The sequence below is a fragment of the Lactuca saligna genome, chromosome 3, assembly GCF_052625555.1.
Source record: "Lactuca saligna cultivar CGN05327 chromosome 3, ASM5262555v1, whole genome shotgun sequence".
Taxonomy (NCBI): domain Eukaryota; kingdom Viridiplantae; phylum Streptophyta; class Magnoliopsida; order Asterales; family Asteraceae; genus Lactuca; species Lactuca saligna.
Window position 1 is genome coordinate 1224235 of NC_136419.1, and position 23695 is coordinate 1247929.

The window sequence follows — 23695 nt, forward strand, 5'->3', positions numbered from 1 at the left end:
AGAGTACGACATCTCTTTCTAAGTTGTAAATAATGTTGTTGGGTCCTAGCCCTAATTTCTCATTTGGGTGTTTAATTAGGGACTCATTTCTAATCAAACTTTGTTCCTTTTCTTTTTTAGATGTCTGCAAACAACAACAACAACAACAACAATGCTTATGGGTCATTCTCGTTGATGAACCTATGTCAAAAGGTGACATTTGATGGCTCAAACTTCAACGAGTGGATGAGGTATATTTGCATGGTCACTCGCTACGAGGACAAAGAATATGACCTCGATGAAAAGCTTGAGAAGATCATCCCAGATCTTTCTACTCCTTAAGAGTTGGCTGCCTTTGAGGCCCACGAGCGTGATGCTACGAAAGTTCATTGCATCATGCTGGCCACCATGAACCTCGAACTCTAAAAGTCCTATGACGAAATGTATCCATATGAAATGCATCAGGATTTACTGGACTGGTACCACTAAAGCGTGAGGCAAGAGCGCTATGAGATCATTACTAACATGATCACCGCTAATATGAGGAGTGGAGAATCTTTAACCTCTCATTTGCAGAAAATGTAGAGGTATGTTGATTATCTTCTCAAACTTAATGTTAAGTTTGATGAGGATTTGGCTATCAACATAATCCTCCACTCCTTTCCCTCCTATTACAACCTGTTCATAATGACCTACCACATGAACAAGGAGGAGGTCTCCTTGAGCAAGCTCCAAGGACTGTTGAGAGCAACCTCAAAGACAAATTTGTTGCACCATCCCCTGTAATGGCTGCTCCCGTGTTGGCAATTGGCCAAGGAAAGGGTAAGAAGAGAAAGGCTCCATGTAAGGGCTACCATAAGGGTAAGACCCAAGATGGTTCCTCTTCTAGTGGAACCAAAGTTGGTTCGGTCAAACCATCTTTCGACCCCAAAGAAGCAGAGTGCTATTACTGCCACAAGAAGGACCACTGGAAATGAAGTTGCCCTCAGTATGTGCAAGACATAAAGGATGGGAAGATTAAGCCCACCTTCGCAGGTATGTATTCTATTAAATCTAATAACTCATCATTTGCTACTTCATGGGTTCTTGATACAGGGTGTGGTTACCACATTTGTTCTGATTTGCAGGGCCTAAGAAGAAGTAGGGAGATGGAACATGGGAAGATAAACTTGATTATGGGAAACAGAAGATCGTCGCCTGTGACCAGAGTCGGAGTTTATTCTTTAGTGATGAGTAATGGGTTAGGGTGTTAGATTTAGAAAATTGTTGTTATTCGCTAGATATGGAAAGAAACATTATTTCATTTCATGGATTGTTTAGACAAGGTTTCAGATATTCTTTTGATAATATTAATGGTTCTATTAATGTTTATTTGAATGGTGTATTTTATTTCAATGCATTACCTTGTAATGGGATTTATGAATCTGTGATGGTTGTTGATAATTTAGGAAATGATGTGTTGAATATTGATTCTTCTACTAGCCTAGTCAAAGCATGCTTGTGGTATTGTCGCCTTGGCCATGTCAACAAGAAACGCATAGCCCAACTCCAAAAGGATGGAGTGTTGGAGTCATTCGACCTTTGGGACAATGACACGTGTGAATCTTGTTTACTTGGGAAGATGACCAAGTCACCCTTTACTGGCATTTGTGAAAGGGGTTAGGGTCCATTGGATCTTATAAACACCAATGTGTGTGGGCCCATTAGATCCACCACAAGGGATGCTTGCCGCTTCTACGTGACTTTTACAGATGATTATAGCAGATATGGATATATCTACTTAATCAAGCAAAAGTCGAAAACCTTTGAAAAGTTCAAAGAGTTTAAGAATGAAGTGGAGAATCAGCTGGACTGGAAAATCAAGATGCTTCGGTCAGACCGAGGAGGAGAGTACCTAAGTCTTGAGTTTCACGACTATCTAAAAGAATGCGGAATTGTTTCGCAATTGACGCCTACGAGAACGCCACAATTGAATGGTGTAGCTGAGAGACGTAATCGAACCTGTTGGACATGGTTCGCTCTATGATGAGTCGGACTTCGTTACTAATATCTTTCTGGGGGGTATGCCATAGAGACTGTCGCCCACATCCTTAACTTAGTTCCCACCAAGAAGGTTACCAAGACTCCTCATGAGATGTGGATAGGGAAAGCTCCCTCGTTGGCACATATTAAGGTTTGGGGTTGCGAGACTTTCGTAAGATGAGTGACTCACGACAAGCTCGAACCTCGTAGTGAGAAGTCATTTCATCGGCTATCCACATAAGTCTTTTAGCTATCTTTTCTATAGACCAAATGACAATGTTGTCTTCGTTGCTAGAAGAGGAGTTTTCCGAGAAAGGGAATTGATAAGCGAAGAAGACAGTGGGAGGAAAATTGATCTTGAAGAGATTCAAGAACCAAACAATGAAGGAACCTCTAACACCGACTCTCAACCCGAGGAGGAAACTCCTGTTGAACCCGTTGACGAGTCCTTACCCCTTAGACGTTCGAATAAGGTTATTGTTCAACCACAGTTTTATGGTTTTCATATTACTACTGAAGGGGACACATTTATTAGTGATGAAAAACTAATGAATTTGGAAGACCCTAGCAGCTACAGAGAAGCCATGGTAGGCCCGGAGTCTGCTAAATGGAAAGAGGCGATGGACAGCGAGATTCAGTCCATGTACGACAACTAAGTTTGGAACTTGGTTGATAATGTACCGGGTCGTAAGACAGTCGGGTGCAAGTGGATATTCAAGAAGAAGACGGACATGGATGGGAATGTGCACACTTATAAAGCGCAATTGGTTACGAAGGGATTTACTCAAACTCCCAGAGTTAACTATGATGACACCTTCTCACCAGTTGTGAAGATAAAGTCTATTAGGGTAATGCTTGCAATAGTTGCATTTCATGATTATGAAATCTAGCAGATGGACGTGAAAACAGCTTTCCTTAATGGGAATTTGGCTGAGGATGTGTATATGAATCAGCCAGAGGGTTTTGTCGATGCGAAGCATCCAAATAGAGTATGTAAGCTTGAGAAATCCATTTATGGATTGAAACAAGCATCTCGCAGATGGAATCTTTGTTTTGAAGAGAAGGTTAAAGAATTTGGCTTTCTGCGAAGCGAATATGAATCTTGTGTATATGTCAAAGCAATGGGGAGTATAGTAAGCTTCCTCGTATTGTATGTTGATGACATACTACTCATAGGAAACGATGTCCCAACCTTGCAGGATGTCAAGTCCTGGCTTGGGAAATGTTTTTCTATGAAGGACCTTGGAGAGGCTGCTTATATTCTGGGAACAAGGATAATAAGAAACAAGGAAAAGAGACTAATAGGACTCATTCGGGATACATACTTGGATAAGGTACTAAAGCGTTTTAGTATGGAAAATTCCAAGAAAGGGGAGTTACCAATCCAAAGCAATACCAAGTTGAGTAAGACTCATAGCCCGAGTACAGAGGCAGAGATAGCTGATATGAGCCGAGTACCTTACGCTTCTGCAATAGGCTCTATCATGTACGCTATGACTTGTACTCGCCCTGATGTGGCCTTTGCTTTGAGCATGGTCAGCAAATATCAGGGGAACCCTGGTAGAGCTCATTAGATTGCGGTAAATAATATTCTTAAGTACTTACGAAGGACCAAGGAATGGTTTCTAGTCCTTGGTGGGAGTGATACTTAAGGGTACGAGTGTATAGTGACACTAGTTTTCAGATGGATCAGGATAATTACCGATCGCAGTTGGGCTGGGTCTTTACCCTAAATGGAGGAGCAATGACTTGGAAAAGTTCCAAGCAGGAGACTGTGGCTGATTCAACGTGCGAATCAGAGTACATTGCAACAAGCGAAGCGTCAAAGGAGGCTATATGGTTGAAGAACTTCATTGCAGACCTTGGAGTTATGTCATCCATAAAGGAGCCGATGGAAATTTTTTGTGATAATGAATGAGCGGTTGCCTTAACCAAGGAACCAAGAGATCATCGTAGATCTCGACATATCGACAGAAAATACCATTTGATCAGACATCGGGTAGAAAAGGGACTCCTTGTTGTGAAGAGGGTATCATCAGAAGAAAATCCAGTAGATTCCCTTACGAAGGGACTGAGTAGGGTCAAACACTTGCAGCACGCTAGGAGCATTGGGCTGAAGGATGATACAAGTTTGGATTAGATAGGAAACGTGTAATAGATAGTTTGTACTTGACATTTGATGAATAAATAAAGTTGTGTTATTTATAAGTAATGTTACTATCTTGTGTTGGTTATTTATCTATTGTTTCAATTTTGCATGTTTTGACTTCCTGAATAATAATATTATTCAAACGGCCCATAGTCGTTCATGTTGTGGAAGTACATGTGAATGAAGACTGTCATGAATTGTTTGTATATTGTCTAAATGGTTTTGGGCATAGAAAAGGTTTGTTGCAACGTTCATGAGTGCTTATGAATTTGAGTTGAGCATTAGAATAAACCTGCGTTTGCTGGTATCACTTCGTGGTGCTGTACCTAAAGTGATCGCAAAGCGATAATATCATATAGTCTTAAAACTTAGAGATATGGTTGTTGTTTGCTGGTTGGTTATCCATTGATGATATGTAAATGCATCAGTAACTTGATGTTATACAATACATTTTTGTGCATGATTCAATTAGTAAATAATAGATGCATATGAGTCGAAGTTAATCTGTTCCTTTTTTTTATGAGAATAAAGGTGATATCTTGGCTACTTGATGATTTGGTTTGACTTATATGCCGGGCCCGATCAGAATGAAGTTGATGTGTTCAACTAAATTCTATGTCGAACAAATCATAGATCAATAAACAAGTGCTGGACAATAAGCATTTTAAGCATGATATCTAGAACAGAGGATTGTACAATCCCTTATCTGAAGGACAAGTTACTGATCAGAGTTGACAACAAAGTATAAGAGCTACGATTGCAAATCGGATCCTGAAGTCATATGTGAGATATAGTTACTAGACTAATTCAAGTGGGAGACTGTTGGAATAGTGTCTAAGCCCGTAACAATATTTGGTATGTACTTGACCCGATTGTGTATGGTCATTTTGGGTTGCCTTCACCAAAGCAACTTGACAAGGTAATTTAAGGAGAAAGAGAGAATATTATGGTTTATTAATATATTATAAGAATAATATATTAAAGGAGAAATCATACTTATTTAATTAGTATTGGTCATAAATTAATTAGGAATTAATTTGGTGACTAAAAGAGATTAAATAAATAAAGGGGTATAAACTGTCAAATGTATGATAGTTGAGTTTTGGGCTAATGATACCTTATGGACTTAAGGGGGAACGAAATTATGATGGGGATCCATCATATTTTCGTCTAAGGCCTTATTCCAGAAGGTTCCTTAGGCTGCTTGGTGGCTAAGTTGTCCATTAGGGTTTAGACTTAAACCTTAGCAGTCTGCAAGTATAAATAAGACCCCTAGGCTATGAAAATTGGCTACACCTAATACGAAGAGAACCCTAGGGGCCGATTTTAGCATCTCTCACCCTCTCTCATATTTCCTTCTTGCTTGTGGGGTTTGTGAACCATTAGAGGAGTTACAATTGTGACTCTAAGCTCAAGATCAAGAAGACTACAAGGATTTCAAGCTATTTGATAGAGGTAAACACTTAGATATTTTTCATGATGTTAATTTCGAATTTTGTATGATATATATAGGTTTGTAATGTTGGATATAGTGTCTAAGTCCATAACTTTATTTGGTATGAACTTGACCCGACCCGGCATGGTCCATTTAGGTTGCATGGCATTGCAATACTTGGATAGACTAAATGAGAGAATAAGGCACTTATGATTATTAATATATTATAAGTTCTAATATATTAATAATAGTATTATTTAATTAGTATTTGATCAAGTATTAATCTAGTATTAATTTGGTGATCAAAGTGAGAATAATTAAATATATAGGGTTGATTATGACAATCATCAATTCTTTTATGGTGGATTAATGATCCATGGTTTATGGGTTTGGTTATAACCATATGGAGCTCCATGGATGGTCCATGGGAGTTACAAACCCATGGGTCATGAGAAATGAAGAGTCATGACAATTAGGGTTTACATTTGTAACTCCTAATTATGACACACTATAAAAGAAACCCTATAGCATGCAAAATTGGTACTAGTGTATTCTTGTGAGGGCATAGCCGATTTTGAAGTGTAGAAGTATTCTCTCTAGTTATTCCAAGGTTGTAGTGTTGTATGAAGCATTTGAGGCACAACATTTGGGGTGCTAGGCTCACAAAGTCTTGAAGGAATCCAAGCAACAACAAGGTATGTATTTCTACTAGTTTTTATGTTTTATGTAATCCCCATGCCATGCTAGTTAGGAAATAACCTTGAAAAAGAAATTTGCATGTATATAGAGAAAACATAGATTCAAGGTTATTAGGGTTGCGTGTACACTTAGTAAGTGTTAGAATGCTCAAAACCCAACAGTGGTATCAGAGCCTAGGGTTGTTTTCTGTATACTTGATGCGAAACTGCTTAAAAACGAAAAATCTGCTCATTGACGACTGGACTCGCCGAGTTCATGGGGAGAACTCGCCGAGTCCATGAACAAATTCATCCTAGTCGTCGAGTAGGATAATGCACTCGACGAGTAGGTGCGTGCAAGGCAGTCTTTTCGTGTTTTGTTGCTGGAAATGGATTAAAATCATTATCCCAATCTGTTTTGGACTTGTAAAACCTGTTTTTTCAAAATGATAATGATTATGTTAACCCATTTTACATGACTTTTAGTAATTTACAAGTATTGTATATGTTTATATGATTTCTTGAAAATTGCTTGGCATGAATTTGTGTTCTTATGAGTTTTTAGAAGATCATAGGAATTATGTGTAACCTCCATGTGTGTTTAATTCATGATCTTAATGGCAATAATGGTGTCCATAACTTGTCCTCAAGTTATGGATAACCAAAAGTCACTTCTTTAAATTGTGATTAAAAAACTAAAGAGGTTTCATAAAATGAAGAGTCTTCATTTTTATGAACCATTAAAACTCATAAGTTACAAATTGAAGAGACTTGGAATAGTTTCAATTCTTGCCCTCAAGTTTTGGAATTTGTAAAGTCTTACATTTTAATTCCATTTTTTTTTTTTGAAAAGTTAAAAAAAAAAAAATTCAAACTTTATGGACTTCATTAAATTAATTAAAGTGTCTAATTAAAAGAGTTAATAATTTCATAAAGAGATGGTTTAAGTTTAATTAAATTAAGACTATAATTTAATTAATAGATTAAACCACCAAGTATTTTAAATGTTTAAAATACACTCTTATACTATTATTATAATTTTAATTATATAGATATGTATAAGAATATGTCATTCTTACCGTTAGTAGGCCTCATTCACAAAGCCGGTCTATAAGGGGGGGTATAAGGTTGTTGCCTATAAAATGGTGATTTAATGGGTGTCCACTCTCACCCACCGCTTCCTTGATCGGTGGAGGGTCGTTAGCCGAACGGGTAGGATACGACTTTAAATACTCATTAAAAGTATAATGAATTATAAAGTAACTATAAATTATAAATTCCCAATCTTAGTTACCGGTTGGATTTGGTTTGCAGCATCGTAGACATATAAAAAAAGCTTGTCTTCTTCAATACTTCATGGACAAATCACCATCACTACCATCGACTGCCAAGAAGATCCAATTTAGGGCGGCGATGGATAATTAGGGTGGCAATAAAAGGTGGTCAACGACAACGATCTTTTCCCAATTTCTCTTCTTCCGGTAAACCTAACTCCACCACGGTCATCCCTCAATTCTGACGAACACAACAATCACTTATAAGTAAACCACTAACACCATCACTATCATCTTTTTGTTCTTCCTCCCTTTCGACATCCAACCTTAACTCTCAATTTTCTTGATGGGTTTCATGGCGATGATTTCGTGGTCTATATAACACCATCACTACCATCGTAGGCATATATAAGAGATGATCGATTTTCTAGCAACGGAACGATTATTGAGGTTCCTCAAGCAAAGGAAGAGAAATGACATCAACAAGAACGAGTTGAGGTCAGAGAAGAAAGTCGAGATAAGGGGCAAAAGAGATGGGCTCACAATATGGAGAGAGAGAGAGAGAGAAAGAGGGGTTGGATATATTTCTTGTCTTTTTAAAAGAAAATAAAAAATCGAATAAATATTCATAAGAGTATTATAGTCTTTTTATATATGATAGGGATGGAAAATACAACAAAATTAAGCTATAGAACTGTCCGAATGCAAAACAAAAATAAGGATCAAACATATAATTTTGACAAAGTGTAATGACTATTTTAGTAATTGGTTGTATTTAAAAAACAAAGAGATAATATGATGGAGAATTACAGGATACATAATTGGTAGGGAGCATTCGATATTTACTATGAAAGCGTAGGAGTGAGAGAGACCGGAGAGTGAAAGAAGGACAAGCAACTAGCAAGGAAGGAACTTTATATTTCGCTTTTTATTTATTTATTTATTTATTTATTTATGATGTACGCATCCATCCATGGCTCAACACTGAAACCCCACCACATTCACGGCTCACCCCCAAAATCAAATAAACATTCCCATGGAGATGGAGGTCAAATGACGAATGCTGATGTATAATAATAGATCAACATAAAAAGGTTTGCTTTGTCTACTCCTCTTATTTCTTCATCGATTCAAATTTAATTTCCGCTTCAAATCTCAACTTATGAACATGATTTCTTCATGCTTAATTTTCTTTCTTCATATGGTTTTACTTTTCTGTTTTTTTCACAAATTCCAAGTTTTCTTGAATATTTGTTCTTGTTATGTTGTTAATTTTCCACTTTTTTTTTTTGGTTTGTTTTTATGCTTAATCATCTGAATACTTAATAACTTGAAGAACCCACTAAAAATGTTCATTTCTGGATTAGCAAAACCCAATATGTCTTGAAACCGGTTCTTCGAATTTTGTTAATTTTTTTTTTTTTTTTTTTTTTTTTTTAATTAACCCGTACTTTAGATCTTAAAGAACCCATACAAAATGTTCATATCTGGATAAAAGAAAACACTAAAAATGCTCATATCTGGGTAATTAACTCGTTTTTATTTACTTGGTTTTTTGTGGTGATTAACTTGCTTTTCTGTTTTAATCGATCATCAATTCTGTAATCCACCAAATAATTTTGAACTTTACGGAGCAAAAAAGACCCAATATCTCTTGAAGACTTGTTATTATTATGATTTTTTGTTTTTAGTGCTTCAAAAAACAAATCATTTTTGGTCAAAAAAGACCAAGATTTGTTGATATATATATTTAGTTTTTTTCAGTTTTAGTGGTTAATAAGATATAAATGATAATGGATAGGTGAGAGGAATGGTACGTGAAGAAGTTGCACTTGTTATACAATCAAGCAATTCGAATTCGAAAGAAGGCAGCAATCATAGTAATGGAGGACCAATCTCTGTTCTCGACACACGCCGGAGCTCTAGCCCTTCCACCTCTACCTCCTCTTTCACCACCAACGTAAACAACATACACCAAAAATGGCCGGAGGAAATGGGTATTCCTATTTCTGAGTCTGTGGCAAATCTTTCCGACTGGTCGGAGCTACAGCCCATTGCACCGGAATTCTGCCTACAGCACAAAAGATTTGGGGTTGGCGTTGGATTTGATGACATGTTATCCGGTGGTTCTCATGAGCAAGACCACGATCTTCTCCGGTGGATCTCCGGTGACGTTGATGACACTTCTTTTACCCTCTTGCAAATTGACGAAAATGCCCCTCCCACCCCCTTAAATCTCACGCCTCAAAACCCACATAAAAATTACAATTCCCAACATCCGGGTCATCGAAAACCTCCTGCTTTCGATCAGAGTCATGAGTTTCTACTCAAGAAACAGAATCAGCAACTATCACTCCACCAACAGAAATCAATGGTAGCAGCAATGGCAGTGGCAAAGCAAGAACCACCATCGCCACCGCAGAAACAGCTTATCTGTGACCAGCTATTTGCTGCAGCTGAGCTAATGCTATCTGGAAATTTCTCTCATGCGCAAGGGATATTGGCGCGGCTCAATCACCAGCTACCTTCAGCTATGTCATCATGTAATTATAACCCCATTCAGAGGTCCGGTTTTTATTTCAAACAAGCTCTGCAAACGCAAATGGCGTTTCTAACACCAATTCCAAATCCAAATCCGACACTCTCCAATGGCATGTTCAAGATGTGTGCTTATAAACTTCTTTCTGAGGTCTCTCCAATCATACAGTTTATCAACTTTACTTCAAATCAAACACTTCTTGAAGCCCTTGGTGATTCCGATTACATTCATATCATTGATTTTGATATCGGATTCGGTGCTCAATGGGCTTCCTTCATACAAGAGCTTCCTAGGAAAAACAACAATGGCTGTTCCTTGAAGATTACTGCATTTGCCTCACCATCAACACACCACCCGGTGGAACTCGGCCTCATGCACGAAAATCTATCACAATTCGCTCACCAAATCGGGATTTCATTCCAACTTGAAGTTGTAAACTTCGATTCTTTCGATCCTAATTCGTTTTCAGTTTCGGGGAACTATGCAATTGCTGTGAATTTCCCAATCTGGTCAACTTCCATCCGTTTACCCGCCATTCCCTCCCTTTTACACTTCATAAAACAGGTTTCGCCAAGGATAGTGGTGGCCCTCGATCGTGGGAATGAAAGGGCAGATCTACCCTTTCCACAGTATCTCCTCCAGGGTCTCCAGTACTATGAAGTTCTATTGGACTCCATTGATGCCGCCAACGTGCCGCCATACACCGCCAACAAGATCGAAATGTTTCTATTGGAGCCACAGATCAATAGCATGGTGACCGGAAAACTTCAGTCGCCGGAGCCAATGCCACATTGGAAGACGCTCTTCACAGCCGGTGGTTATTTTCCGGTCACTATGAGTAGTTTTGCAGAAGCTCAGGCGGATTGTGTGGTGAAGAGGAGTCAAGCTCGTGGGTCGGGGTTTCATGTAGAGAGGAGGCACTCGTCACTAGTGCTTTGCTGGCAAAACCGCCAGCTCATGGCGGTTTCAGCGTGGAGGTGTTGATGAAATTCCGAAAGTAACCTTGACAACTGTTTTTAATTAATTTATTACCAATTTCATATTAATATTTGAATTGTCGTAAAATCTAATTGCTTGGAACTTGTTTATTGTATTATTGTTCTCTATCTATTCTGGAGTTATATATATATCTTATTTAATGAATGAATTAGTTGTACCTTGTGGATTAGAAAATTATAGGGGTGTCTGAGGCGGTTTGGTTCGGTTATCGGTCAAAACCGAACTATAATCACTACAGTTGGTTAATGTATTTCGATGACCATTAATTAGCGGTTACTATTGGGTTTGGTTAATGGTTTTAGTCTATTAGTTAATATGGGTTAACCATAATGGTCAAAGATAATAAAAATAAAAATATTTTTCTATAAAAATTGAAAAATGTAAAGTCTATCGTTATAAAAAGTGAATGATTATATATATATATATATATATATATATATATATATATATATATATATATATATAAATGTGTATTGAAAGAATATTATTTATTATATCTAACTCTAAATAATTTTTGTTTAATGGGGTAAAAATTCCAAATGACGGTCCTTAGATCTCTCGTCTTTTTTATGCGGATGATATTTTCTTTATGGGGGATTTGTCCGTTTCTAATTTCACCAATTTAGTATCTCTCATCTTTTTTATGCGGATGATAATCTCTTTGTGGGGGATTAATCCGGTTCTAATCACTAATTTAGTTCGTACTCTTCGATGTTTTCATGCTTCTTCTGTGTTTAAGGTGAACTTCCACAAGTCAAAGGTCTATGGTTTGGGGTCTTTGACAGTGAAATCACCGGTTGTTCCTGCATTCTTGGATGTGATGCTGCCTCCTTCCCGTTCACTTATCCGGGGTTCCTGTGGGAGCAAAAATATATATCTGAAAAAAACTGGCAGCCTATTGTTAAGTGAGTCAAAAAAAGATTGTCGACTTGGAAATCTAATAGGTTTTCTATTGGTGGTAGATTAACCTTTGTCAAGTCGGTGTTCAGTAGTCTTCCAGTTTATTATTTTTCCTTTTTTAGAGCTTTGATTTCTATCCTTAACAATCTAGAAAGAATTCGAAGGAGGTTTTTTTGGGGGTGGCAATAAGGAAAAACAAAAAATCAACTGTGTCGCTAGGGGAAGATGGTGGGTTGCGTATTGGCTCCCTTTTCATGTTAAATCAGGCTCTTCTCATTAAATGGATTTGGAGGCTCAAGCGGGAACCCAAATCTATATGGTGTCGAATTGTTAGTGGGATTCATAATTTAGACAGTAACCCTATTGTTGCCCTTGCTAAAAGAAAAAAAAAAAAAAAAAAAAACTTGGTGGGTGTTTGGGAGAATGTGATTAGTGTTATTGGTGAGCTTCAAAAGTCAAATATATATTTACCCTACATTTTGGAAATTGTTGTGGGTGTCGAGTCCAACACTCTTTTTTGGTCTGATAATTGAAGAGGAGGGGGGGGGGGGGGGGGGGATAACGAGCTGCGTTTAGGTTCCCTTGTCGTTATGAGCTTGATAAGAAGAAGTCTTGTCTCATCTTTGATAGAATTGTTGAGGGTGTTCACAAGTTCGTTTGGGCTTGGAAGAGGATTCCAAAATTGCCTCCGAAGATTGATGAACTTTCAGATCTCTTAAGCCTTTTGGGTTCGTTCGCCTTGGGCCCTGATATTTGGAAATCTAAACTCTTTGGGGGTGGGATGTTTTACGTGCGCGATCTCAGAGCTATTATTGACTCTAAATTGGCGGTCTCAGTAAACAACCCTACTGTTTGGATTAATGTGGTTCCTATAAAAGTTATTATCTTCACTTGGCAAGCCTGCATGAAACGTATTCCCTCTACATCTATTGTTGCCCTGAGAGGTTTTACGACCAGGTCAAATGTGTGTCACCTTTGTTCCTCCGACATTGATGAAACCAATCTTTTCTTGGTCAGCTGCCCCTTTGCTAAGGAGATTCTGGACTGGATTCTCGCCTGGTGTAGAATTCCCTCTTGTGCGTTCAGTTCGGTTGGTGATCTCGTTTCTTTTGCTGCAAATAGGGGAAGGTGACCGAAGAAACGCAAGATTTTTGTTGCTATTATCTATGGTTTCGTTTGATGTTTGTGGAAGGCTAGAAATGACAAGGCTTTTAACCAAATATGGTGCGTCCCTAGGAGTTTAGTGGATAATATATGGGCAATTATAGAAACCAAATCTGGTGCGTCCCTAGGAGTTTAGGGGAAGGTGTCCGAAGACACGCAAGATTTTTTCTTTGGTTTCTAGTTGAGTTAAATATATGGGCAATTATGGAAATTGTATTTGGGAGGTTTGGAGTGGTTTTCCTTTTGACATTTGTGGAATTTTAAAAAATAGTAAAACTTATAAAATGACATGTGAAAAAAAAATCAAAATAACCACAAAATGATATTTAGCAAATTGAATGGGATTATGACAGATGGCAAAAACCCTTTATATATTAGAGTAGTGTAGCATCCTGAAAATTTCAACAAATTTAAACTTTTCAAAATGGTCCTTTTACTAATAAAATGTTTACAAAAATAGAGTTCTCAAACATTATTTGAAAATCATAGTTTCCCAAGATCCAGTCTGTTGTAAACCAATGATGTGTACGGTCATGCCTTCGCCTTGCCAAAATCATCCGAAACACCTGAAATAAAATCCAAAATTGTAAGCCATAAGCTTAATGAGTTCCCCAAAAATACCCAAGGTTTAAAAGAATGTAATTCCGCCTCGAGGCGTTTTCCTTTCGCCTCACGAGGCGTAAGCCTCGAGGCGGAGCGAGGCGTAAGCCCGAGGCGAAATTAATATATATATATATATATATATATATATATATATATATATATATATATATTATAAAAAATAAAATACTAAACATATAATTGAAACTACAGTAATATAAAATTGAATCTTCAAGGGTCAGAACATATATGTTTATAAATTTTGGTCATATGCATCCAATTTATGCCAGAATATGTGTGGGAATCAAGAAATTGGATATCTAAACAACATTTGGTAGACTCAATTGAATGTATGGAACATCAATTTCATCAATTGAGGAAGAATTACAAGATGTGAAGCAGAACAGTGCGATTGGAAAAGAAAAAAGTCAAAATAAGTCAAAATTAGACTAAAAATCAAGGCATATGTTTCTGAAATTGGATATCCAAACAACATCTGGTAGACTCAATTGAATGTATGGAACATCAATTTCATTAATTGATGAAGAATTGCAAGATGCGATAAAGACCAGGTGGGATTGGAAAAGAAAATAGTCAAAATTAGACTAAAAATTCAAGGTGTACGTTTCTGAAGAACGCATCGCCTCTACCGATTCATTTACACTTCACCTGGAAGAAGCGTACGTCTCAAATCCAACCACAGAGGCGTCGCCTCTAGTTTGGCCATGGTCCGCTTCGCCTAAGGCGCGCCTCAAGGCGTACGCTTCTGACGATTTTTAAAACGATGAAAATACCAATGACATACAATCATAACCATATCATAGCAAACAAACATCATGCATATAGAGTCTACAGTAAGACTGAATTGCCCCTACCGGGCCTGCATTCTAACTGACCCGCTCTCAGAACCTTCAGCATGTATGGTCCGCCCACCCGGGCCTTCAGCCTGTCTGGACCGTTCTTCGGGCCTTCGGCCTGACTGATATGCCCGTATAGGGTCTGCAGTATATCCGGTCCGCCCTGGGTCTGTTCACCTTCAGTACAAAGCAGGACCGCCTCAACCCAACCAAACACAATATGTCAACATATAAACAATCATGATCAAGTAGGCACATAATACGTGCAACAAAAATCATACAACTCACTACTACCTACTAATCCTCTTACCACATTAAGTCCCGCTACCAGCTAACCCCCATAGAATGTGTAACCATAAGTAACCAGAGGTGAGATAGCCACCCGAACAGATAGTCCTACTCTACAGCCACAACCAAACAATGAATAGGAAAGAGAGCCTAGACCAAGAGTTCTCAGGCTATCCTACGTGACCACCGACAGTCCCTAAGGGCACTCCATATATGATAACCAGCAAGCACAGATAACATACAGTTCTATAGGTTATTACCACAAAGCAACAAACTCCATACTAGGATACAAATCTAACTGATCACTACATCATATTAGCATACTCAATACCAGAACACAGATCTAGCAGATCACTACAGCATAAAAACATACTTAATACCAGAACAACGGATCTAATAGATCACAACATCATAAGAGCATATTAAATATCAACAATCCAAGGAATGCATAACCGTATATACTCAGAGGTGAGATAATCAGCCGGACAGGCGATCCTACTCTAAAACCAAAACCAGACAATGAACAGGTAAGAGAGCTTAGATTAAGAGTCCTTAGTCTATCCTACATGACTACATACAGTACCTAGAGAAATCTTACTAGAAGATAATAAATACTAGTAGGTCGACATTTGTGCCTTCGAGCCACGGGGACAGCGACGTGAAACTTACATCGATGTGCGTGCAGAAACCACTATAGCAATGAAGGGCTCTACCAGCTTCAACTCACTTCCAATCACCTATATGAAGATACTTGAGTCAATACTCGATCACATGTCATAGTCACATGCAACAGTGACTACTTCACATGAAATGACGATTAGGGTTTCACATGAAATGACGATTAGGGTTTCACATGAAATAACGATTAGGGTTTCATATGAAATGATGATTAGGATTAAGAAATAACACTTAACCCATTAAGGACTTAATCAATTAAGGTTATGATTGATTAATATTTGACTTAGTCGCTTGTAGCTAGAAATGCAACGTTTTAAGATGTGATTAGAACATGAAGGAAGGTACAAGTCTGTTTTGGAATTTGAAATAACGATTAGGGTTTCATATGAAATGACGATTAGGATTAAGAAATAACACTTAACCCATTAAGGACTTAATCAATTAAGGTTATGATTGATTAATATTTGACTTAGTCGCTTGTAGCTAAAAATGCAACGTTTTAAGATGTGATTAGAACATGAAGGAAGGTACAAGTCTGTTCTGGAATTTGACTCTAAAAGACCTGAGTCCAAGCAATGCATCATACAATGAGAGGTCATTAGGACATGACACATCGGTCTATTATGATAATCGAAGGAAGAAACTTATCTCAAGTTTGTTAAAGAAAGAGTCTCCAATAAATATCTACATTGCGACATGAAGATCATGATTGGAAGTCTAACATGAGATCGAGAGCGGATCCAAGATCGGGCACCGCCTGCAGTCAGGAAGTCTTAGAGTTAGAAACTCGTTCGAAGAAACATGAAAGTTACGTTTATTACTTAGGATGAAGAGATAACGTATGGAGTCATCATGTGAGTCCTGTTTCGTTGATGATCCCAAGACTTAATCAGCCTAAGGGGGAGATAATTGTAACGTCCGTAGATCCGGGCTAGTCAATTTAGAGATAATAGGGGTCGAAAACAACTCTTCGACAAAAGATTATTTAGAATAAATAATCTTAACCAAGGTGTAGAATATGTCTCAAGGGTTCCGTACATATAAAGAGCGCCGAAATCCGAGTTATAACGAAGAAGTTATGACCCATCGAAGTTTCGCGACGGAACCGGCACGACACCGGGAAAACGTAAATAGTGAATTTATGATAGTGCGACTTTTAGCCTTAGTGATCTAAATGAAAGTCGTATAATATGTAAACCTGAGAGCATCCATAAAAAGAATGCCCAAATCTGACTTCGTATGAGGAAGTTATGATTTTTCTAAGATTTAGCTTAGCAATCCACAGCCCGAAACTCGAATTCTAGTTCGAGCGGTTTTTTGGCCTACGCGACCTAAATGATATTTGAAGATCTCATTAATATGAACTCAACGGTAAAAAGACAGACGAAAACGGAATCCGTATGAAGGAGTTATGAATTCTTCTCGGTCATTTAACAGTCTAATCTCCTCATACTGTTAAATTTAGGATCGGTCGAGAATTAGCCGATAGATTCTAAATGAAAGTTGTAGATCTTGTTTTTACCTACGCATGGATATAAAGAACGTCGAAAATGGAGTTCGTATGCGAAAGTTATGAATTTTTGAAAATCGGCTGATTTCCACCGTGTGTGCGATGTCACGTGTCAGCACCAGGCTATGCCTGGCTATAGCCAGCCTGGCTTACGATGTGAGTACCTTAAAACTCACGAGGTAAGTGACCCTCCAACCTCCTATAAATAAGAGATGAAGCCCTCTTCAATCCTCACAACTCCCCTCACTTCCCCTTCTCTCTAGAACTTCTCTCTAGCCCCGAACCCCCCCCCCCCCCCCCCAAAAAAAAAAAAAAAAAAAAAACAGCTTAGGGAACCTCCCTAGAACGATGCGGAAAGCCCCGTAGTGCCTACGGCTCCAAGAAGAAGAGCCTCTTGGCTTGGGAACGCTGCTCCGGCGGCGCCCAGTTTTGAGAAAAATCTGTGTAAGTGAGCTACACCTACGCTATTTTTAATATAGTTTTTATTTAATTATAGTAACGTTATTATGAAATTATAATAAATACTTGGGCTATTATTGGTTATATAAGTATTGTTTAACGCTTATATAATAGTAATAATTGTTAGACTATAAATTAGTCTCGGTGATATTAAACTAAACCTAATGGTAATGATACTAGGTTTTGTTGAGGGAAATTGTTTTAAGAGTAATGAAGCGCTTTCTGAATTCAGAATCACCACCGTATCAGGTGAGTGCATGGTCCCTTTCATCTTACAAATATATATGAAGTATTTAATATAAATTACGTGCTATGTGCAAATTGTCTGAATACTTGCTCTCTATGCTGGGTGATATTTTTATACACTTTTTAAATGATTTAAACTGTATATGTATTTTATATCCACAACATGTGTTGCGTAAAATAAGGGTAGACGTAATAGTTGATGTGTGACCAAATAAAATAATGAGAGGCTTCGATATAGATGTTATTGATGATCTAGTCATCTAGCAGAGTATCGATTGATCGTATTATATATACGTAATAATAAAATAAAAAAAGATCAAATCTATTTATTTATCATTAAAGATAAAGTTAAAGTGAGATCAAATCAACTATTTGGAAATAATACGATAGATAATAACCGGAGAGGCACGTCATGAAACTAAACGAGATATACAGTGAAAGAATATTTAATTATTGTACAGATCACGAAACCAAACGAGATATACAGTGAATGGATATTTAATTATTGTAGTAGGTAAAATAACGATTGAAAAAAATGAACTTTTTTATTATTAAATTGCTATAATTATTATAAATTTAATTAAATAATAATAATAATAATAATAATAATAATAATAATAATAATAATAATAATAAATAATAATAATAATAATAGTAATAAAACAAAATGACAAAAAAGATGGTAGCTAGAGAAATTTCATAAATCATGAGATACATACAATAATACTTTTTCGTATACATTTAACTAAACAATGTTTATTTGTCAGTGAAATTAATAAAATAAGTTCAATTATCTAACTATTAAACTATGGTACGATTTAATTAAAATACATTAAATATCATCTCAAAATGTATTAAAATGTTTATAGACTTCTAAACTCGTTTTTATTATATTACTATTTATAAAATTCAAAGTATAGATTTTATGGTCATATTTGTAATTTAAAAAAAGCAAACAACATACATATTGATATTTATATACTTTAAAATTGAGCACCCATACCCTAATCCTCTATACGTATGAGACATTAAATAGGTAAAACATGTAGGGATTAGATAGCAGAAGAAAAGGCAATAATTTCTTATTAAACACTTGTACTTTTTATTAATCACCGAATCAACAACATTACGTGAAAGGAGACACACACACACACACAATCAAGAAGCCAGTCCGGAACCTAATTCGATCAATCTGATTTTGAATCCATCACACAGACCAAAAACCCAAAATTCAAAGCTTTTGAACAACCCTGTTACAATACACCATTTTAACAACAAATAATTAGTATATAAGAAAATCATGCTACTTTCTAATTCTATCTATATATCTTCTTCTTGATGATGCTTATTAACCAGCTGTACAGTTTTACAATCACAAAAACAGGTACAGGTAAAACAAAACACATGAAGAAACTGCATTTTACATTTTACAATTACAAATTCAAATCGATCAATGAATCTGGCTTGGATCCAATTTGAAGATTGTTGAGAAAAGGGATGCCTAAACTATTGATGCAACTGAAAACAGCTTCAGCCTTTGCTACCAAGCCTGCTGACCTGTAGAAATGCACAGCTGCACTCATGATGAACCTGTCGTGTTTTACACCAGCAGTAGCAGTAGCAGTAGCAGTAGCAGTAATGGTTTCAAACAAAGAAATGCCTTTTTCCACATATCCATAGTCCAAGTACAATCTAAACATGGTTCCATAACACCCAACATCAGGTTCATATCCTGTGACCAGTAGCAGCTGATTAAAAAGCCTCTCCGCTTCCCCCACCAATCCTGCTTTTGCATACGCACAGAGTAATACGTTATAATGAGGAGCACATGATGATGATGTTTGTTTGTCCATGAAAGTAGCAATGGCTTCCTCTGCTTCCATATACTTGTGGGCAGCTGCATAAGCTCGAACAAGGGCAAGATACGTGTATGAGTCGGGGGACCACCCGTCTCTTTGCATCTCCCTAAATAACTCTTCCGCTTCTTTGTAGAATCCCCCACCCCCACTCCCATACACATTCATCATAATATTGTAGCTCACCTACACGTTTAGATATATTCATTCAACAATCAAATACAAATTATATATATATATATATATTCTGATTCCATTTTAATTATATAATTGTACCTTCCCGGGTTTTATTCCCTCTTTCTGCATTTGTTTAAACAGGATAGATGCTTCACCAGTTCTACCTACAAAACGGCAACCGACTTAGAAGAAAATGGTTTGTTTGTATTTTTTTAATTTGAAAATCCAGAAGCGGTGTAAGTGTATTACCAGCCTTCCCATAGTAACATATCAAGTTGGTGTAGGCTTTCTCATCCAGAGCCACACCCTCTCTTCCAGCAGTGTTGAACATCTCTATGGCTTTATCCAGATCACGACTACGCCCATGCACACTGCATGCACGTGTGTCAATACTCCTCTTTTTATTAATAACACACATAAATTTTGACAACTCCATATACATACGTACGTAATCATGGTGTTGAATGTTTGAATCGATGGTGCAACACCATTTGCACGCATTCTCTCATAGATGCTGCTAGCAAATTTCAACCTACCTGCACAGTTAAGAAAATGTCATCCCTTTTATTCAAAACCCAAATAAATAAATAAATAAATAAGAGGAAGCAAACCAAACCAGCATCTAGCATCGCTTTTATGAAGGTATTGTATGCCACTGTATCAAGCTCCATCTTCTTACACAAACAATCATTAATCACATTCCCTGCCTCACGATGCATTCCTGAATCATCATCATCATGTATGTCTTGAAATTGGGTACAGAAGGAAAAACATTTGCTTGGAAAATCAGATTCTTACCACGACTTGCCAAAGCATTCACAAGCATGCTGATTGCAACATCACCAATATCATCACCTTTTTTATTTGCCTGTTGGTAAAACAAGTATGCCTCATCCACTTTTCCAGATTTGGCAAACACATCAATCATACAGCTGTACAAACGTTTTTCTGCTGCCATCACTTCACACACGTGTTTGGCTCTCTCCATTTCATTTTGCTTCCCATATAAATATATCATAGATGTGCATGTACAAATCTCTGGCTTGCAACCCAGCTTCAGTAACACCTCAAATACACTTTCTGCTTTCCAGCTCAATCCTACAAACAAACATGTCAGACTCTAACTTACTAATGATTAGCAATTAAAACAAAAAATATATATACAGATATGTCACCTTCTTTGATGAGATTGTTAACCAGTTGACTGGCTGCTAACAAGCCATTACCAGTTTTCAACAGCAGCTTCAGTAGTGTTTCTTCCTTCTTACTTGCAGTTTCACAAAGACTCAGCAGCAGCTCAAACACCATTGGGTCTAAGGAATCTGAATCAGCTTCTTCAAGTCTTGTAAACTCTCCACTTATAGCCATTGAAATGGTTTGAATGAACCTGTCATCATCATCTTCAAACAAACTGTTTCTGCTAAGCTCTTGTATCATTTCCTCAGCATCACTTGCCATGTTTTCTTTGCAATATACCTTCACGACTGCTTTAAGAAGCACCTTATCAAATTTTACTTGTCTTTTTCTTATCTGGGTGATGAAGTCTTTCGCCTTCTCAGTAAGTCCAAGTTTCATATACAAAGTCAGCATGCTGTTGCAAGAAGAACAATCCGGAAAACCTGTCTCTGAAAGAGACTGCAATGTAACTTCAGCAGCTTCTACATCCTTCTTCATAATGTAGCATTCCAACAAAACAATATTGGCAAACCTCGAAAATTTCACCTTTTTAGATCTCATCTTCTCCATTACATCCAGTGCTTTTTCACAATTCCCAGCATTCAGATGGACTTGTGCCATTGTTATATATGTTTTATCCTCACTTAACAGACCCAACTTCTCAATCTCTTCAAATGTTTTCATGGCATCCTCATAAAGACCAAGCTTACCATATATCCTAATAAGCAAACCATATATCACTTCATCTGCTACCACTTTATATCTTTCCATTTCTGAGAAGAGAGATAGAGCTTTAGAGTAATTTCCACTTCTGTAATACAGGGATAGAAGCGAAGCACACGTGAAGTTACTAGGGACTAATTTCTGTTGTCTCATGTCTTGATAGAGTCTTAAAGCTTCATCTTGGATACCCTTTTCCTTTTCCTTCTCCTTTTTAGAAGTTACTGTAATAAGAAGGCTATAAGTAGCCTCCTCAGGTACAAATCCCATAGCCTTCATCTCCTTAAAACTCCTGAAAGCTTCATCAGTGAGACCGATTTTCACCAAGGAGTTGATAACAACTGTATATGTAAAATGATTGGGGGAAACACCAGTTGCTATCATCTGTCCCCAAATCTGTGAGACACTTTGGTGAAAAGATTTCTTCTGCAAAGAAGATAGCATGAAATTGTAAACTGCAACAGAGAGGAGGATACCCCTTTCTTGAACAGCAGAGTAGAATGACAACATGGCCTTGTGGCGTCCCCATTTAGCATATGCACACAGCATAGTTCCACAAGCGACCTCATCTGGCTCACACCCACTTTCAAGCATTTCCAAGAATGTTTCTTCTGCAAGCTTTATTTTTCCAGCTTGTCCATAAGCTCGAAGCACAAGCGTATACACAATAACACTAGGTCGGTAAGTTAACTGCAAATTAATGGAACATTGTCATCATATAAAAAACCGAAGAAAGCTGAAACATCAGAGTCCTTTATATTATACCTGTAATTTCATCCAAGCAAGAAAGTCTCTGACTTGTCTCCAGCTCCTTTGCTCTTTCAACACAGTACACATCTCTCTAAAAGTAAGCTTAGTAACGAAAGAAGCCATGACTTGCCTCATGTCGTAAGAGCCATCTGGCAAACCTGAAAGGCTGCGCACACGCTGAATGGCTGCCACCACATGCCGACCATAGAGATGGCCGTTCCTATCGTCTTCCAGATATTGAATCATCTGCTCGGGGGACCTCTTGATCCATTTGGGTGTGAGGGCTTTTGAACCCTGGTTGCGCCTCAATGCGCTTAAATAACGGGCTTTCCCTTTGATAATGCGTCGGGCGTTGTCGTCTGAAAGAGGGTTTTTAGGGTTTTTTGATTTGGGTTTGGGTTTGTTATTGTTGTTTCCATCGCTCAGCGACCATGGGTCTAGTGAGACCGAGCATGAGATAATGGATGAGGAATTAAGATGCACGGGATAATTTGAAGGGTGAGGATTTAACTGTATTGGGTTTAGGAACGAAGACTTTAAAGCTTCCATGGATGATGTTCACCAGCACTTCAGGGGCATGGGTGTTCAACATCTAGTAGTGGAACTAGCATCTTAACGATTCAGCGATATTACGCAATTTAACACTTTGACAATCAAACTAGGCCGACCACCTAATTAGAGATTATCAACACAAACAAACTTGTATACATAATATTGTTGAAGAACAACTAACGATTAAAGCACTAGCACTTAAATCAAGCTTACAACAAGAAGAATACTGATTAGAAGGTTAAGAAAGGAAAAATCAATATACCTAGTTGCGATTGCGACTGAAGAACAGCAGATTCTGGAGTCGTCGGTGGTGGAGCTGTCGATTGTGGAGGTGCCGATGAGAACTTGGAAGGCGAGGGCAGCCGGTGTACGAATGGTGCAAATGGTCCCTCTATCCGATTAGAAAGCGAAACTAAAATCAATCAAAAGCTTTGAATCTAACGGTATCCTCTTAGAGGAAACAACTAACAAAGAGTTTTTGATCAGCAATTGTTTTTTTTTTTTTTTTTTAATTTTATTTATTGGTAGTTTTTATTACTTGTAGTTTTAAATTTTCATAAATTTCTAAAACTTTCTATTTTTATTTTATTTTTAATAATTTTTTAAAAATATAATTTTACTCTTTTTTATTTTTTACTTTACTTTTTGCTATTAATACAGTTTGTATGATGACTAAATTGCAAGTGTT

At 37.4% G+C, this 23695-nt stretch overlaps 2 protein-coding genes across 4 annotated transcripts; one reads left to right on the plus strand and one right to left on the minus strand.

Annotated features, from left to right (window-relative positions):
* Nucleotides 1-8407: 8407 nt before the first annotated feature.
* Nucleotides 8408-11218, plus strand: LOC145034208 (scarecrow-like protein 6). The gene is made up of 2 exons (XM_078982572.1): nt 8408-8630; nt 9338-11218. The coding sequence occupies exon 2, from the start codon at nt 9347-9349 to the stop codon at nt 11057-11059; it is 1713 nt and encodes a 570-aa protein (XP_078838698.1). The 5' UTR covers nt 8408-8630; nt 9338-9346; the 3' UTR covers nt 11060-11218.
* A 7846-nt stretch (nt 11219-19064) lies between these two features.
* On the minus strand, nt 19065-23453 carry EMB976 (Tetratricopeptide repeat (TPR)-like superfamily protein). Of its 3 annotated transcripts, none has more exons than XM_078982574.1 (9): nt 23270-23452; nt 22471-23126; nt 20985-22395; nt 20608-20907; nt 20426-20512; nt 20258-20345; nt 20059-20180; nt 19909-19973; nt 19065-19818 (listed from the first exon to the last, which is right to left on the minus strand). In XM_078982574.1, exons 2-9 carry the CDS (start codon nt 23002-23004, stop codon nt 19210-19212), a joined length of 3216 nt encoding a protein of 1071 aa, XP_078838700.1. In that variant the 5' UTR covers nt 23005-23126; nt 23270-23452; the 3' UTR covers nt 19065-19209. The 3 variants fall into 3 exon arrangements, 2 of the variants coding, with proteins under 2 accessions (XP_078838700.1, XP_078838699.1); XM_078982573.1 differs by having other exon boundaries at nt 20426-20530; nt 23270-23451; XR_013677945.1 differs by lacking the exon at nt 19065-19818 and having other exon boundaries at nt 20254-20345; nt 20426-20530; nt 23270-23453.
* Between the last annotated feature and the right edge of the window lie 242 nt (nt 23454-23695).